We start from the raw sequence: 19,167 nt of genomic DNA, 5'->3' as shown, positions 1-19,167 counted from the left end.
CACAACAATATAGCCATGTAGAGCTTTGTGTCTAGATTTTAGTTAAAACTGAATAATCAAAACTACGCCAGAAATTAAAGGGAAAAAAACCCCGACGACTTACCGGCAATAGCAGCTAACAAAAGAACGATCCACATATCGATGATTCTTCTGGTTCAGGTTGAGATGCAACAAGTAAGCTAAATAGGTGGACCTCATCATTTTATACTCGACAGATAACTACAAAATGTATGAGAATCGACAGATAACTACAAAATGTATGAGAATCGACAGATGTTACTTTTCTGATTATCTCTGTATAAAAATTTACACAAATATTTCATGATTTGGATAAAGGTGCCATTACTTTTCACAATTCAATAGTAGTTACAATGCATGTCAAAACAATTGTTTTGAATATATGCACCACGTAAAGATAAACTTCACTCTTGAGGAGAAGGAAAGTCCCGTGCTAATATCGTGACACAGTCTTACAGTCGCATGTAATCTGTACACAGACATTTAAAATATGAGGTTGAACATTCAATAATATTGTATGTGTTAATCTATTTGCTAATAAACAGTGTATATGACAATATTCTTGCTATTTTACCATGTGGTTGCCATAAACCATAGGTTCTCATATTGTCGATCACAAACTGTACATAGGGTTTGGCAACAAATCTCCTACTCGGTATTCACAATGGTTGACACCAGTCTCCTGATGATTTAGATTGTTTTTAAATTACCATTTCCGTTCTGAGTTTCACTTTGCCTTGATATAACCTATTACACGTAATGTGTTTTGAAAACCTTCAATTCTGTTGGTGTTCTCATACGACATACTTCTCAGGATTACTTTATATGACGTCACAAAAGTGCTAACGAGTTACTGCAACAGACATGATTTTGAAAAAAAAAAACATAGGTAAATTTAAAATTAAAGAAATTTGCAACAATGTTTCTATATGACATAATATTTGACTGTTAAGTTTTGGTTCACTGTAAAGACCAAGTGGTTTTGTCATTCACCCATTCTGTATGTCTAATCAACCATTCTGTATGTCTAATCAACCATTCTGTATGTCATTCACCCATTCTGTATGTCTAGTCAACCATTCTGTATGTCTTGTCATTCACCCATTCTGTATGTCTAGTCAACCATTCTGTATGTCTTGTCATTCACCCATTCTGTATGTCTTGTCAACCATTCTGTATATCTTGTCAACCATTCTTTATCATACCGTCATCAATCGAACATTTTTAATGATAAAAACGCCAGGAAGTATTGTAGTCAATCTATCAGATAAAAAAGACACATTTTGATATGAATTTATCAGCAGCAGAGTACGGTACCCAGTACTGAATAAACGAGGTCATTTTTTTAATCACAAGCAACATATTTAGGCATATACCCTAGCCCAAAAACTTGTATTTGCGTTACTATCTCAAGAACAGCTCTCTAGGCCAAAAATTATCTTGGTACTACTATCTCAAGAAGCTCTCTAGCCTAGAGACCTATCTTGGCGTTATCATCTCAAGAAGCTTTCCTAGCCGAAAGACTTATTTTGGTGCTACTATCTGAAGAGGCTTTTCTAACTTAGAGACTTGTCTTGGTGTTACTATCTCAGAAAGCCCCCTAGCCCAGATACTTCTCTTGGGTGTTGATTTCTCAAGAAGCTCTCCACACCAAGACAAGTCTCCGAGTTATTCATGCACACACATACGCACAATGGTGATGTTAGACCCCGGTGTCGGACAGTTGATCAACTAGCATGTGAGTTGCAGAGCTGCAAATGTTCTGGATGATGTGCGATGTATTTATTATGTCACTCATGTATATATGGATGGATGAAGAAAATACTTGGCATTAATCGCCCAGGGTAGGTCTTAAAAACTACAGAAACTAACATGTTGAGAATCCGATGGGGGTTGTGCCAAGTTATAAGCTGGGAACTTATAAATCGTAATGATAATTTGCTGAATATGTTTTAAGGTCAGATATGAATTGTTATTCACGTATTTACTTTGTGGGTGTAACTGAGATATATCGTCAACAGCTGCAGTGTCTTCTCAGATGACACAGCAATTTTGTCATGTTCTAAAACGTCAATTCCTAGAGTGAGTATGATTAACTGTGCGTTTAAACCATTCGTATGAACCATGCAACTTGCTAAAGAACTGTCTTCAGAACATGATTCAAACGTAGACCACAAGAGTAGTTAATTAACATATTGACTGACGTTGATTTTCTTCACAGATACATGATTTAACGTCCATTAAATTATTTTCACATTGGAGATGAAAAACCACACAGCGTAAGACATCTTGAACCACGCCCTCATCGTTTGGCATCGCTCTTTGCGTGTATGGTAATGTCATCAGACATTTTCAGACAATTCGATGGATCAGCGAAGTGTAGTATAGTGCGGTAGTAAAATTTAGGGAAATGTGTTAGTTTGGAAGTAATGACTCACGTAATATGGTGGGGGGGGGGGGGGGTGATAATGGTGAGAAATTGGGAATTAATGTTTGGTTAGCTTGGTAAGCCTTATGGTAACTGCAATAATTGTAGGGTTTTGCTGCGGTTTTGAGGATTTTTTCGTCTGTTTTGGTGACTTTTTAAGTTTTAGTGTTTAACCCGCACCTAGCTAAACACTAAAACTTAAAAAGTCACCAAAACAGACGAAAAACCCTCAAAAACGCTACAATTATTGCAGTTAGCCTTATGGGCCAGGTAACGCTTGCAAATGATCCGCTTGTCAGCTGTTAGAAAATACGCGTTTCGGAGATTGGACTCACGTGACTTGAATTTAAGGAGACTGGTCCATGTGACTGATATGTAGTGTATCCATCATGTCGGGCGCTTGCAGTAAAAAATTATGTATTTATACCGGAACAAATGTTATCTTTACAACATCTAGTCATGCAGCCGTGTATTACCCAACAGTTTGCAGTGCCACTAAAACCCCTGGGTCATGAAGTAGCCTGTTTGAGTGTTTACTGCACACTTATATCGTGTTACATCAGTAGCTGTCGCAGTACTCCTAGCCCTCGAAACGAACTAGCTTGTGTTGAAAATCGTTAGAACTGGTGGTTTCGAGGACTAGGACCGGGCGTGCGACGACAGCTACCGACTGACGTAACACAACAGTGTCGTAAACAGGTTACACATGAAGTAATGCAGAAGACACATGCACATATGTCTTTGGTATGTCACTAACCAATCCATTCTCCTTCTAGATTTCATTACAAAGTTCACTCTTTTGGTGACAAATATGACAACATAGAACAATTACTCGATCTGCTTTTCGTGTACCATTATAGAAGCGTCCTCGACTGAAAAAGTCACAAGTATGTTGACTGAATACAAGTGGAGTTTATTTCTACAATATATCAATTACTCTGCCGTCTGTTTAAAACCTCTCACCTACCTTTAGCACAATACTAAAACAAGAGCTGCAATTTCGAAGTATTCAAATTCACATCTTTTGTGAAAAAGATACGACATTTATGGATTTCAGTACTTCAAGATGGACTGTTAAAATACACCTGCAGAGCTAATTTTGTAGTTTTAAACAAAGAGCAAAATGGAATCTAAAACGCTGAAAAGCGGGGAAAACAATTGTAACATACTGTCGATAGAGGGGGCTATTCATTAAAATGTTTTCTATGTCAAATCAATCACGGGATTGTTGTCAGTTCTAGCATCCTTCCAATATATATAGTATACACATAAACCCATATTTCGAAATCGGCTAGTATATTCTATGTCGGTTCAGGTAATTTTTCCCATACGAGCTTAGACGTTCCCTCTCCCCTCAAGTGGGTGTGAAGGGGAACAATTCGTGTATTCTTTCATGTTTGACGGCTTTTGTTGTGTGTCATCGTGATTTTCCGTAATAGAGACTATATGAGGCTGAATCTGAGGCGCAATAGTCTCACATTGTCGTCCAATGTGAAAGTGAATTTCAATCTGACACCAACTTATACACGTGACAATGAGCCTAGTCTGTAAGCATAGGGCCCTCCACCAGGTCTGTGTTGTATTAAAGGTACGCCGTGTCGGGGAGCCCTCACACATTGGCCAACCTCGAAAAGGTCGTTGAGGGCGGAGCGACATGACGTACCTTAGAGTCATAAGTGAAAGCTATGCACAAAATATTTTGTATTTTAGGATTTAAGCTGTAGTACATGAATTATTTTTGTTCATTTTTTCTTCTAATCGAGATTTATGTCGTAACCTTGTTACAGTCCATCTGGTCGGGGGGGGGGGGGGGGGGGCTGGAGGATTTGGACCCAACAACAAATTTCAACAAGAATGCTTTATGATGCTATTTAACATGTCAATATTTAGTTCAACCTTGAATCAAAATACAAGAGAGCAGTATGTGTGTGTGTGTGTGTGTGTGTGTGTGGGGGGGGGGGATCCTTAAAGTATATTGTTGCATGCCATACCATTTACAATTATTTTATCATTATGACAAATTGCAGGATTTATTCAAGGTACTACGTCAGGTCAGTATTCTTAGTAATTTGATTTAATGGTAGTGTTTTTGGTTTGTTTCACCATTTGCCAACAGTTAGTATAAACCTTTGCCAAGAACCTTTGAATATTTAGGTGGCGGCACCAGAAACACATGTACCTGGGAATTTGATATTTATAGCTAGTGTCTGCATTTGCAGCACACTTTTTTTAGCTCATACCCTGGAAACAGTTTTTTTTCTGTTTTGAGTTGGTTAGCATATTTTCCCCCTATTTTGGCAGGCAACACATTTTTTTCGAAAGTCCTCCAGCCCCCCCCCCCCCCGAATTCAAATGGTGTACCCCTAAAGAACGATTCCCCAAGTTAATGTTCCGTATGTCCTTGCATATCCAAGACTCCTCGTAGATAGACATTGACGTCACGCAGACAGGCGAGTAGTTCACTGTCACAGTGCGAACGGTCGCTCGGAATGGATAACTTTCTTTCAATATTCACTGTACATGTGTCATCACGTGTCGTTGATGGAAGTCTATTTGGTAAGTACGATATTTATCATCGATTAAGAGCTATATTAGACACATTCTATGCCCCTCTTCAACCAGTAACACCAAATAGACAAGTCTGTGGATTATTCATGTATACATCATTCTACTTATAGAATTTGCCTACGTTAATTCTCGTTTTGTGTCGTTACATTGTATGCTACAATCACTATTTCCGTTCTACCCTAACAACCCGTGTGTTCGTCCTACGGTTCTTTCTGCCATTAATTCTGCATTGAATCTACTGTATCTAATTTAATTCAATCAATTTCGGTGGTTTCCACTTCGACTTCAAGTCCTTTTGTAAAACCCTTGTCTGAATCCACGAAGAGATTGTGTCCGCAAAATGTTGTGGTACAGTTATTACTGGTTGGTGTTCTCCACCTGGGATTATATAAAGATCTTTAGGTCCACCAATCAAATCAAAGCATTTTTCACAGTGGGTTGCTGGTACCACCTGTAATGTTAGAACGAAGAGCTTCTAATGTTACAGTGTAAAGTAAAATACTGATCAGAAATCACCGCTGTCACACGTAGCGGCATGAAGTTCATCAGTAATATTTAACACCATGATGGAGGGTGGCAACACGGAAAGGCACTACAAATACAAGAGCCCCAACAAATAACAACTATTTGGGAGATTCCGACCCCAAAATGTTCGTAATACCCCTCACCCCCACCCCCAATATGTAATTCCTTTGTCTAAAAAGGTTCAGCCGTTGGTCCACTTGTAATCACTCGCTACCCCACCAGAGAGTGCATTAGATAAGGGGAAGGAACACCTGGATCTGTCAGGCTAGTAATTCCTCAAATCTGTTTGCATAACTTGAAAATGCTGTGACCTACAATTACACAGTATGTATATACAACGTACACGTTGAGTACCAGACTTTTCTAACGTCAAACAAGTTACATGAGTTAGGTGTTGTTCATACTTACGGTGTCTTTCTCGCCACACGTGACCAACAACGGTTTCTGATTGGTCGATGGTGGCGAGTCTGGTTTGTAGTTCCACACCGTACGATAACTCTTAAAACCATAATTCCAGATCATCAATGGATTTCTCATCTTCAATGTAGGAAGAGAAATTGGAATTAACGAGCCTTCTTGCAGTCGGTGACATAAATGAAGTCATTGTAAATAATTAACGAAATGAAACTTTTCAGCAACCCATTCCCATTCGCAGGGTTATCAGTAACTACTACTTCAACGGTGGCGGCAACGTTGTCATAGATTAATGGTACCCATGATACGATGATCAGAGCAGCTAAAATATGAAGCACACGATGGGCAAAATGGCATATCCGCTGCTGGTTTGCCGGACCTTGTCTACAATAATAATAATGTACCGACACCATTATCTCTGAGGACATCACACAATGTTTTTTTTTCAACCCAATCTTTATCTGCAATCAAGTGTTCGATCATCTTACAGTGTAACTGAGATCTTGTGTGTAATGAGTTTCGATACCAAGGCCTCTAAATGAGCTTACATGATACAGAGACAAGACATATGAATATTCATAACTTTAGTCATGTTATACTGTGCTGGACAAGTCGCTTCACTACTTTTGCTGTATTAGGTAAAGGCATAGACAATAGAGAGAGAGGGTCTCTCTATTGTCTATGGTAAAGGCGCCCATCTGAGTCTCACCCATTCATGCCATTCGTGCATAAATTAATATATTTCTGATTGTGACGTAGTTAGTGTGTGTGACTGTCCAGGATGACGTTACTGTCAATGAGGTCACTTACCCTTTGTTCATATGGCAACGGATTCTTATCGTAACTGGTTACTGTTTTGTAATCGATCAGTTTCTTTAATGGGAACTGAAATCAGATAGAAATATTGCGAGAGAAAATCGATATACTCAGAAGTTTAACAGTAAAAAAATATCTCAAATCAAATAAAACGGTGTATACTATCATTGCATTGAGAAGTAAACTTAAGAATATTTTTGAATGGTGAAAAACACATATGAAAGCACACTGTATTTTGGAACACAATATAAATATATCAGAAAATATACAAAAATAAAATGTACATCCGAGTCAAATAGCATTCGATTATCCTGTACGATATTGACTAAACACTGAAGTGAAAGTTTGATACAAAAAATATGAGGAACTGTAAAGAGTGACAATGTTGATACTTTAATATATGTTAAGTATCCAGACAGTGTATAAGTACAACATCACAGTGTTTCCATTTCCTTTCACAGTGACTATAGTCGACCGTCCTATTACTACCATTACGATACTCTGAGAACGTATTGGTGGAGAGCTTGTGTCTTTAATTGGAGAAAAGTTAGTCGTGTCTTGTATTTCTCTATATTTGATTATCGTGTCCCTTTATTAATTCTTTTGCCATATCAATATACTTCATAGGTACCTTAACATAGTCCTGTACAAATATTTCCAAGATGGCGGCAATAGGTGATTTCATGAACCCAATGAAGGATACCATGTTCAGTTCAGATGGGAGAAGGATGTTCATAGATACACAGCCGGCAAACAAATCACTTTTCTGTAAGGCCTGAAAAACTACCTCTCCGCCTTGACTAAAGCCTGTAAAATTAAGAAAAATGTATGGTAATATAGACAAAGTTACGGAGAAAATGTCCCTAGTCAATACACGATATCGATAAAAAAAACATTTTGTATACATTAATCACAGATCTAACGTTTGATATTTAATACTGGTAGTTTGCTATGAAAGTCAGGCCTCAGACCAAGGATAATACGAATAGTCACGTCCATCATCTCTCATTATTCTGATTTTTACAAGTCCAAGAAAACAACGTACTTTCAACGTTCTCCTTACCTAATAAAACGATCGGTGTATGTTGACCAGTCAATCTTTGAATAAATACGCCAGCGTCCTCTACATCGGTGAGGAAATGATTAAAATCGAAAGTACCTGTACAAATATGAAATTTGCATTTGAAAAGTAGCAGTAAAGAGAAAGATTCCATTGAAACCCTAAAAACAAAGACTTATTAAATGGAAATAAACCAGGTACCGCCACCTACCGTCATTAAAACACGTGATACATTATTGATAACGACACTCAGCTACGAAGCGATAGTGTATCATGCCGTCTTAGTATTTTTTCATGTATTTTCTTTAATGGAAATTGTGACATTCTTTCAACAGATTTCATACACACGAAAACTACAAAAAAATTTTATACCTAAATTAAAAAATAGAGACGAAACGTGTACAGGTGTGGTAGATGAAAAAGGTTTGCGTGGACTGTGGAAGAAAATATATCAATCTACATTAAGTACAATATAAAGAAAATAAAGAGTGGAATAGTTAAATAATAATCTAAGAAACAAACAAACAAACAAACAAACAAACAAACAAACAAAATAAGCAACTAAATAAATAAATAAATAAATAAATAAATAAAGCAATGAACACAATTAAAAATATATTAGAAGTATACATCAAATCCCTAATTCTTCTCCTATTGACAGTCGGTTACGTCATAATATATTTATTGATCTTCACAGTATTCCAGTAGGGTGTTAACTGTTCTTTGATCAGTCTATCGTACACCTGTCTAGTCTCCGGAGTCAGTCGTGTGGTCATAGCGCGCGTTCTCTTTTCACATATATTTCTGTTTGTAAGTAGTTGGGGGTGATCGTCACGCCAGGGAAGTTTCGCTACGTAGCGATCGTTTTCTAAACGGAGGTGCGTTCGAGTAAAATTGTCGTAAGTAATTTCGCGCTGCTGCGAATCATCAGTTATGCCAATACTTTCAACATCCCAACAACTTTGAAATAAAGAACCCTCGTTCGCTGTGTGTGGCTTACTCCAGCCAACATACAATTCGGACATCGAGATATTGACAGTCATGAAATATGTTGAAAATTATATTGACTCTTGGTTCTGTTTGTACCTCACAACCATCTGGCCTTGCTACTAATCTGTGTCCTTGCGAATTGCATGCCGGTTAGTCACAATGGATAGATAGTTTGCCTGTTTGCTAATAAGTCTGTGTCATGACCTGTAAGTGAAACGAGTGTACCCAATTTTCGGCGGCCACTAAACTCATAACGCACACTAAAATCTGAGTTGGCATCAACACAGTGTACGGTAGAAATGGTTGACAATACACAAAGGTGGTACAGTGGCTATGACGGTTTTCGAATTTTCGACAATCAAATAATTTACATCTCAATATTGTTTTCGATCACATCTGAATGTGATGAAATCTTATGTTATCAGTTGCTAGACAGGGTTAAACATGTCATGGCCCTTGATTAATATATCAGTGGATTTCAGAAAGTGACCACGGAAACCCATTAAGTTATAATCAGTAGGCTACACTTTAATTGACAGAGTCGAATACCCAAATACATGATTTAACAAATCGTGTCAATCAAATGTACAGGTTTGTTTTTACACCAATGTGTTTCATGGATTTAGCAGACATAACTTCGATGTCGCAACTACCATTCAATTACATGTAGTTTAGAAACTAAATGTGTGGGCTCGATTTTCTATCACTATATTATATATATATATATATATATATATATATATATATATGTGTGTGTGTGTGTGTGTGTGTGTGTGTGTGTGTGTGTGTGTGTATACATATATGTTCATGTAAATGTCTCACCCACTAGTTAGGCAGTGCTCGATGCAATATTAGTAGCAGAGCATTATAGACTTAATCCAAGGAATAAGGATGTTTTAAGTTAGTACTCGGAGTTGTATATATATATATATATATATATATATATATATATATATATATATATATATATATATATAAACAAACAAACAAACAAACAAACAAACAAACAAACAAACACAGAAACTGGGTGTGACTTACCTCTGACTCCTCCACTCAACCCATGGCCATGTAGATCTAATCCGAAGACATTTGCATTTGCTGCTTTACTGAGTATTTTTGAAAACTCGCTGTACCATCCACAGTGATGTGAAGTGCCATGAACCAACAATATGTTTACTTTGGCAGATTCGCCTTCTTTTCGAAAGCCATACAGATGAAGATCGTAACCTCGATCGGTTTCCAGACGATGTGATACACCCCACATTGGTGTTACGTGAGGTCCCTTATTCTCATAGGGATGGTATGGATCTTCGTTGACATATATGGATATCAAAACAGCTATGATCAGAGTCAAAATTACGGATGATACGGAGAGTCCCATACTTTCATGTACAACGTACTGTAGTGTGAACGATGTCGTGCAACTCTGCTGGTATCAACAGATCAAGTCAGGTGAGAAATGGCCTTCATTTGAACTTTGCCCTCGTCAATGCGTATTCATTGCAAGCCTAGCCGTCGCCCCAGGGGTCCGTTCCGTTGACAAAACACTCGCGAACGTTTCGAAACGTTTTGTTCGTGGACGATTACTTATAGTTTTTCGTGGGCGACACGGGACGAAGGAAGGTGGAAGAGTTAGGTGACTCGCTCTGGACTAAAAGTCAGCTTGGTATCCGGTAGTACGCGAGCCATAGGCATTTGTTTCCCCGAGTTATGTCTCAGAATATTTATATCAGAATACAATGAGATGTCGATAATATCGTTAATATTGACGTACTTAACCAACTATATATGAAAGGGGTAAAATTACACTTGTTTCTGTGACCGCGCAGGTTCACTCACTGCGAGTGGGGTGACCCTAAAACGAATGACAACCTGAATGACGGAAAACGAATGACAGCATTTCTAGGTGGTAAACAGTGGAATGACACCCTTTTCTACATTCAGTTAGTTGAATGACACCCTCTGCACTGTAGAACCACTGGAATGACAGCCGCCACTCTATAAAATAAGTGGAATGACAGCATTTTCAATGCTTTAGAACTGGAATGACAGCATTTCTAGGTGGTAAACAGTGGAACGACACCCTTTTCTACATTCAGTTAGTTGAATGACACCCTCTGCACTGTAGAACCACTGGAATGACAGCCGCCACTCTATAAAATAAGTGGAATGACAGCATTTTCAATGCTTTAGAACTGGAATGACAGCATTTCTAGGTGGTAAACAGTGGAATGGCACCCTTTTCTACATTCAGTTAGTTGAATGACACCATCTGCACTGTAAAACCAGTGGAATGACACCCGCCACTCTATAAAATAAGTGGAATGACAGCATTTTCAATGCTTTGGAACTGGAATGACAGCATTTCTAGGTGGTAAACAGTGGAATGACACCCTTTTCTACATTTAGTTAGTTGAATGACACCCTCTGCACTGTAAAACGTTTGGTTTCCCCAGGCCCTCCTTGTATGTATGTATGTATGTATGTATGTATGTATGTATGTATGTATGTATGTATGTATGTATGTATGTATGTAGTGTATGTATGTATGTATGTATGTATGTATGTATGTATGTATGTATGTATGTATGTATGTATGTATGTATGTATGTATGTATTGTACATCATTATTTCATTGACAGGTAACCTTGTTAACAGTATCTATCAATCTTTGTAAACTACCAGATGTTATTTCCATGTGAATACGATAGCCATTCTATGTCTATGTAGCGGTTTGGCATGCGGTTTGGTAGTATGACGCCACCAACGTTCGTCTTGGTTTGTGCTTTTCGATAGTCGTGTGATGAGTTTTGTTGTTAACGAATGGCGGAAACCGAGTTGCATCTCGATATTTCATGGATCCGGTCGTTTATCGTTGATGAACAAACTGAATATTGTTCCTGCTACTGAATTTAGGACCAAGGAAGCTGATGTTCGAAAGCAAAACTAGCTGATCGACATAGTTGATGCCTTTGGGTCGAAGATAATTCATGTAGTCAGCAAAGCCAGTGAACTTGATGTTGCGTCAAGTACCAATGCCTATGGTCTTATACTTATACTTATACTTGATTTAGTATCGTATGGTCAGTATAACGACAAACCCTTAATTTCTTTATCTCGGTGTGTTCCAGTCATCGCCGGAACACCAGATTACCAGATTGTTTAATCAGAGAGTTCTACAAGAAGTTTGACTTGCTGATACTTTTGATTTCTTGGTCAACTATTCTGTATCCTCGAAGAGACCACGTGCGTTATGCAAATGAGGCAGTCTTTCGTCATTGTCGCATATAGATATAGTGAACCAGGTTCTGTACATGTGTTATGTTAGCCGTTTGCCGTTGAACATTTCCTGTAATTATCAACGACTGAACGCTATCCTGTGTGATTACCTTCATTGATTGATATTTCCTATCATCGAACGCTTTCCTGATTACCTAATTCTACAATTGCTGTATACAATTTGTGTGTGTCATCAGATTGCCGAACGAGCCGTTGCCATTACCAGCTGTTGAAACCCTACAACTAGTAATCATCGTATAGAGTTGTGTGGAATACTTTAAAGCTGGGTATCCTTTATTAAGCAATAGACACTTTGTGAATATTTATAGTAACTTTGTAACTGTAATAACTTTGTACTAGCATTGTAAGAACTTTTGTAGAATACTTTTGTATATATCTTTTACTGTAATATTTCCAGAGAGCCTTACTTATTGAACTTTGTAAATACTTTACGACTAAAAGCCCCACGATCATGCACTAGTCAATGTTTATACACAGTCCCTTTCTAAATATAATTATAGTGATACCTGTATTGTTTGAACTGAGTACATACTGAGGTGTTGATACTGAGGAGGATATGCAGTGTTCTGTTTTGGTTGATGACATTCCACTTGAGTATAACCGAGAGCAGATCCTTGAGCATTTTAGTAAAGTTGGAGATGTTGTTAAGATTGTATTACCAGTAGATACAGAAACACAACAACATGAAGGGTATTGTTTGTTTCAGTATGAGAACCATGATTCTGCAGTAAAAGCTATTGATACTCTTAACAAGTCAAAGTTAGGATCTTCAACATTGACAGTTGCACATGTACCTTCATTTATGAGAAAACAACTCAAAATGTCAGATGTTAGCAACAAACCTACTGGTGATGATGACATAGCAGACTTACCAGTACAAGAACAGTTGCCAAGGGAACAAGATGGTTATCAGGGGAGACCAGTAGAGCGCCCTCTCAGTAATTCAAGTACTGTTACCTTACCAGTTGGTAGTGGTGTACAACACTCTAGTGTGACACTACCAGCTGCACTATTTCAGCCTCCACGCTTATCTACTTTTGCTGGTAACTCAAATACTAAGGCAGATGTTAGTTTTGAGGCATGGCGGTATGAGGTTGAATGTTTAATGAAGACACATAGTCCTGATGTTTTGATTCCTGTTGTCCGAAGGTCTCTCAGAGGTCAACCAGGAGAGATTGTTATGCGTTTAGGTTCTACTGTTTCTATCCCAGCTATAGTCTCTAAGTTGGAAGGGATTTATGGTGTTGTAGAAAGTGGTGCTACACTGCTGCAACAGTTTTACAATTCTGTTCAACAGGATGGTGAATATGTTGCTGATTATGGTTGTCGGTTGGAGTTGGCAATACACAAAGCTAAAGAGAGAGGTGGTATTACATCTGCTGCTGTTGATGAAACTCTTAGAACTGTGTTTTGGCGTGGGCTTAGAGAACAACAGGTTAAGAACATTGCTAGACATGAGTTTAGGAATTGTGATTCTTTTGACAGGTTATTACAAGCTGTAAGACTTGCAGAAGAAGAAGTGAAAGAGTCCAATAAAAGTGATGTTGTTGTTACCAAAGTAAAGCAGTCACAGCCTAGTCATGCTCGCCAATCAGTGGTACAAGAACATGTTGCACCCAGTTCTACATCTGAAATTACTGCATTACGTGAAGCTGTGCAAGCATTGACAGCTCGTATAGCTCAATTGGAAGGAAGAGAGACTACAGTACAAGTCCAGGAAGAGAGAGGTAGACCTAGAGAAAGAAAGCCACGCAATAGACCTGTGAAATGTTACAACTGTGGTAAGGAGGGCCATATTGCGAAAAATTGTCCATCTCCAAAGAAGTCAGTTGAACAATCGCAAACGTCAGAGACTTTAAACACCTCACTGCCGCTGCTGCAGGGCAAGCAGTAGGCAGTTCTAATACTAATAGCCCTAAACAGATTCTTTTAGGAAGTGCCAGTGTCATGAACAGACTTGTTGGTGAGGCTAGTGAGGAATTGGCTTATGTTAATGGTATACAGTGTATGAGTTTGATTGATACAGGTTCTCAGGTCACCACAATTAGTGAGTCATTCTATAAGGAGCACTTGTCAGAGATACCCATACAGCCATTGACAGATCTTTTGTCCATTGAAGGGGCAGGGGGACAAGATGTACCATTTCTAGGGTATATTATTGAACTCAACGTAACTTTTCCACAACAAGCATTTGAATGCGATAATGTGTTTGATGTAGTCACTTTGGTGGTACCAAACAGTAACTATAATAGTAGAGTGCCACTCACTGTGGGTACAAACCTTATTGGGGATTGTAGACAATATTGCAGACAAAAGTGTGGTGCTAAGTGGCTTTGTCACCTGCATGGAAGGCTGCTTACCAGCGTCTGAATGCAAGAGACCGCTTTGTGGGAAGGAATGGTTACCTTGGTAAAGTTAAAGCCACTTCATTACAACCAGTCAAGATACTGCCAGGTCAATCTACTGTTATTGAAGGAACAGTCAAAGCTGGTGCAAAGGGTGATAACTATGTTGTTATGGTTGAACCTGTTGGTGGTACTGGACTTTCTGGATCTTTGATGATTAGTCCTACTGCTGTGATGATGAAATGTGTTGGCAGGAAGTGTCGTATTCCAGTACATGTGTATAATTCCAGTACATGTGTATAACAAGGCAATTACTGTTAGGTCAGGAGATATTATTGGTGAAGTATATGGAGTCACATGGGCAGGAGAGCCAGCCAGCTATGAAGCTGTGTGTCAACGTCAGTCAGTATGTGGTAGGATACACAATACTAATAATATGAACAGAGTCAATGATGATCAAGGGTTGGTGTTTGATCTCAAGCAGTCACCTTTGAACACAACACAAAGAAGACAAGCTCAGAGTTTATTAGACAAAATGTCCTCTGTGTTTGCTAAGGACGATAATGATTTAGGGTATACAACGGAGGTTGAACACAACATTCCTCTTGCAGATAATGTTGCCTTTAGGGAACGTCATCTTAGAATTCCTCCATCCCAATATGATAATTTGAAGCAACTGTTAAATTCTATGCTTGACAATGGTGTGATTCGAGAGTCTCACAGTCCTTATGCATCACCCATTGTCTTGGTTGCTAAGAAAGATGGTACGACAAGACTATGTATTGATTATCGTAAGTTGAATGCCAAGACCATCAGGGACTCATATGCCCTACCCAGGATAGAAGAGTCACTTGATGCCTTGAGTGGTTCTAAATGGTTTTCTTCAATAGACCTTAAAAGTGGTTATTGGCAGATAGGTGTATCTGAGAAAGATAAACACAAAACAGCATTTGTCACACCTTTTGGGTTTTATGAGGCAAACAGAATGCCGTTTGGTCTTATGAACGCACCAAGCACATTCCAACGCTTGATGGAGAAGTGTATGGGAGATTACAACTTGAAGCAGTGTCTTGTCTACTTAGATGACATAATAGTATTTTCTTCAACCTTTGATGAACACATCAAAAGACTTCAAGCAGTTCTTACTCGTCTTCAGGAGTATGGATTAAAGGTGAAGTTGTCAAAATGTCAACTGTTCAGGAAGGAAGTTAAATACTTAGGACATGTCGTATCTGAGAAAGGAGTACAAACTGATCCAGACAAATTGGAGGCATTGAAGACTTGGCCAGTACCGAGAAATGCCAAAGAAGTGAAATCCTTTGTTGGTTTTGCTGGTTATTATCGGCACTTTGTGGAAGGTTTTTCAAAGATATGTAAACCACTACACAAGCTGATGGGAGGACAGCCTTCAAGAAAAGGAAAACGGACAAATAAGACCTTGTCAACGCAACCAGAATTCAAGTGGACTTCTGAATGCCAGACAGCATTTGACACTCTGATTAGTAAACTCACTTCTCCACCCATTCTTGGATTTGCTGATTACAGTTTGCCATTTGAACTGCACACAGATGCCAGTTATTCCGGCTTGGGCGCAGCATTATATCAAGAACTAGGAGGTTGAAAGAGAGTCATAGCTTATGCGAGCAGAAGTTTATCAAAGAGTGAGATGAACTATCCAGCACATAAACTTGAGTTCCTGTCTTTAAAATGGGCGGTCACTGAGAAATTCCATGACTTCCTATATGGTAATCAGTTCAAGGTTGTGACAGACAACAATCCTTTAACTTACGTAACTACAACTGCAAAGTTAGACGCAACAGGTCACAGGTGGTTGGCAGCTTTGTCTACTTATACTTTCACTCTACAGTATTGTCCTGGAAGTAAGAACCAAGATGCTGATGGGTTGTCACGTAGACCACACAATATATTGTTGTCTGACCAGTCTGATTCAGATACCAGGGAAGTTACTGAAGACATGGTCTCAGCTATATGTCAATCCCAGATGACTAGCCTTGATTACAGACAAGCAGTGGATATTACACCCCCACTGGTAGAGTCCGTGTGTTCTGCCCCTGATGCAGTACCAAAGACTTTAGAGGAACCATTGCCTTGGCCTGGGAGGGAGTCTCTACCATCTATTTCCATGCAACAATGGAAGAATTTACAATTACAAGATGAAGACATCAAGTGTGTTTACAACTACATTCTTGAGAAGAAACGTCCATCTATTCAAGAAAGGAAACAACAGTCTCCTAGTGTACAACTGATGTTGAAAGAATGGGATCATCTGTGCTTACGCAAGGAAGTCTTACATCGGTGTCGTACTGGTGCTGTAGGTCAGAAAACATATCAACTGGTTCTACCAAGGACATGCAGAGACCAAGCTCTGTATGGAGTACACGATGAAGTGGGACACCTTGGAAAGGAGCGCACACTAGATCTGTTGAGAGCATGTTTCTATTGGCCTAAGATGTCACAAGATGTAGACGACAAGTTAAATAGCTGTGTTCCATGTACTTTACGCAAGACATCATCAGGACCACAAGCTACTGCACCATTGGTTAGTATTGCTACATCGCAGCCTATGGAACTAGTCTGTATGGACTTTTTATCATTGGAAGAGTCTCTAGGAGGAATAGCCAACATCCTTATGATCACTGATCATTTTACTCATTATGCGGTCTCAACACCAACTAGAAACCAAACAGCTAAGACAACAGCCAAGCACTTGTTTGAGAACTTTATTGTCCACTATGGGTTCCCTGCAAGATTACACTCAGATAGAGGTCGTAACTTCGAATCTGAAGTTATCAGTGAACTATGTAAGGTGGCTGGTGTAACAAAATCTCGGACAACACCGTACTACCCCCAGGGGAATGGACAAGTTGAGAGATTCAACAGAACTTTGCTTGACATGCTAGGTACCATGAGTGACGAGAAGAAACAAAATTGGAAGGCTTATGTTGCTCCACTGGTACACACCTACAATTGTACTAAACATGACACTACTGGATTCTCTCCTTACTATCTCATGTTTGGGAGACATCCACGTTTACCTATTGATGTATATCTTGGTATTGAACCAGAAGATAACACAACAAGAAGTCATCATGAGTATGCTCAGTCCCTCAGAGACAAGCTGAGTTTTGCCTATGATCTTGTGTCCAAAGAAGCAGAGAGGGCATCGGCCTCTAATAAGAGGAGGTATGATAGAAAAACCTGTGAGTCTGTGCTTCAACCAGGAGACAGAGTACTAGTCCGGAATGTTGGGTTCAGATGGAAACATAAACTGGCCAATCGCTGGGAAAGACACCCTTATATAGTAATTAGACAACCAGATCCACAGATACCTGTCTACGTAGTTCGACCTGAACACAAGAAGGGGCGAGAGCGCACTTTACATCGTAACCTATTGCTGACGTGTTCTGCTTTGCCGAGACCTGAGATGGTTCAGCATGACATAGGACAAACACAGCAAAGGAAGCGAATTCATAGAAGACAGAATAACAAGACTGAGGACCACAGTAGTGAAGATACTCTATCTTCAGATGAAGAATATGGACTAGAGTTATGCCCAGTTCCTATGTTGCAGGTTGAGATTTCAAGTCCTCCTGGAACAACTAACGGGAATGGAATAGCTACATTACCAGAGTCAGAGGTTCAACCCTTTGTAGAAATGGATACAAATGAGCCAGTAATAGAACCAGAACCAATTTCTGATGAAGTGGTAGATGAAATCCAAACTGACAATCAGATTGTTGAACTACAACCTGTTGCAGATGAGGTTGTTGAAGACAGTCACATCGATAATGACAATGAAGATGCCACTGGACTTGGTGATGATCAGCAAGAAGATGATACACCACCACTGAGAAGGTCTAGTAGAGTTAGTAAACCACCCAATCGTCTTACTTATTCACAAATATGTCCAAAGCCTGATTGGAAAACTAAAGCAGAATTTCTCATGTCATTGAAAACTCAATTTAATGATGAATCCAGTACTATCTGTAATGCCATCATTGATATTGTGAGAGCTTAATTTTTACAGACATTCTTGTCTTTATGACAGGGACGTCATTTCTTAAACCAGGGGAGAATGTAGCGGTTTGGTAGTATGACGCCACCAACGTTCGTCTTGGTTTGTGCTTTTCGATAGTCATGTGATGAGTTTTGTTGTTAAAGAATGGCGGAAACCAAGTTGCATCTCACTGTGCACACTCGTCTAAATTTCATGGATCCGGCCGTTTATCGCTGATGAACAAACTGAATATTGTTCCTGCTACTGAATTTAGGACCAAGGAAGCTGATGTTCGAAAGCAAAACGAGCTGATCGACATAGTTGATGCCTTTGGGTCGAAGATAATTCATGTAGTCAGCGAAGCCAGTGAACTTGATGTTGCGTCAAGTACCAATGCCTATGGTCTTATACTTATACTTGATTTAGTATCGTATGGTCAGTATAACGACAAACCCTTAATTTCTTTATCTCGGTGTGTTCCAGTCATCGCCGGAACACCAGATTACCAGATTGTTTAATCAGAGAGTTCTACAAGAAGTTTGACTTGCTGATACTTTTGATTTCTTGGTCAACTATTCTGTATCCTCGAAGAGACCATGTGCATTATGCAAATGAGGCAGTCTTTCGTCATTGTCGCATATAGATATAGTGAACCAGGTTCTGTACATGTGTTATGTTAGCCGTT

The 19,167-nt window shown here is 39.1% G+C and overlaps 2 protein-coding genes across 3 annotated transcripts in view; both read right to left on the bottom strand.

Annotated features, from left to right (window-relative positions):
- The window catches only part of LOC144443142 (trypsin-like), a 6,110-nt gene extending 5,973 nt beyond the window's left edge, over positions 1-137 (bottom strand). Inside the window, exon 1 of the mRNA XM_078132510.1 lies at positions 104-137. Within this exon, the coding sequence (XP_077988636.1) occupies positions 104-137 (34 nt within the window). The remainder of the gene's footprint in view (positions 1-103) is intronic.
- A 5,003-nt stretch (positions 138-5,140) lies between these two features.
- Positions 5,141-10,232, bottom strand: LOC144443848 (monoacylglycerol lipase-like). 2 transcript variants are annotated; one of them, XM_078133418.1, is made up of 6 exons: positions 9,858-10,232; positions 7,833-7,928; positions 7,401-7,576; positions 6,764-6,838; positions 5,948-6,076; positions 5,141-5,465 (listed from the first exon to the last, which is right to left on the bottom strand). In XM_078133418.1, exons 1-6 carry the CDS (start codon positions 10,198-10,200, stop codon positions 5,259-5,261), a joined length of 1,026 nt encoding a protein of 341 aa, XP_077989544.1. In that variant the 5' UTR covers positions 10,201-10,232; the 3' UTR covers positions 5,141-5,258. The 2 variants fall into 2 exon arrangements, with proteins under 2 accessions (XP_077989544.1, XP_077989545.1); XM_078133419.1 differs by lacking the exon at positions 7,833-7,928.
- Positions 10,233-19,167: the final 8,935 nt, after the last annotated feature.

This window comes from Glandiceps talaboti, chromosome 12 (genome assembly GCF_964340395.1).
Source record: "Glandiceps talaboti chromosome 12, keGlaTala1.1, whole genome shotgun sequence".
NCBI lineage: Eukaryota > Metazoa > Hemichordata > Enteropneusta > Spengelidae > Glandiceps > Glandiceps talaboti.
This window is presented reverse-complemented; position numbering and strand designations above follow the sequence as displayed.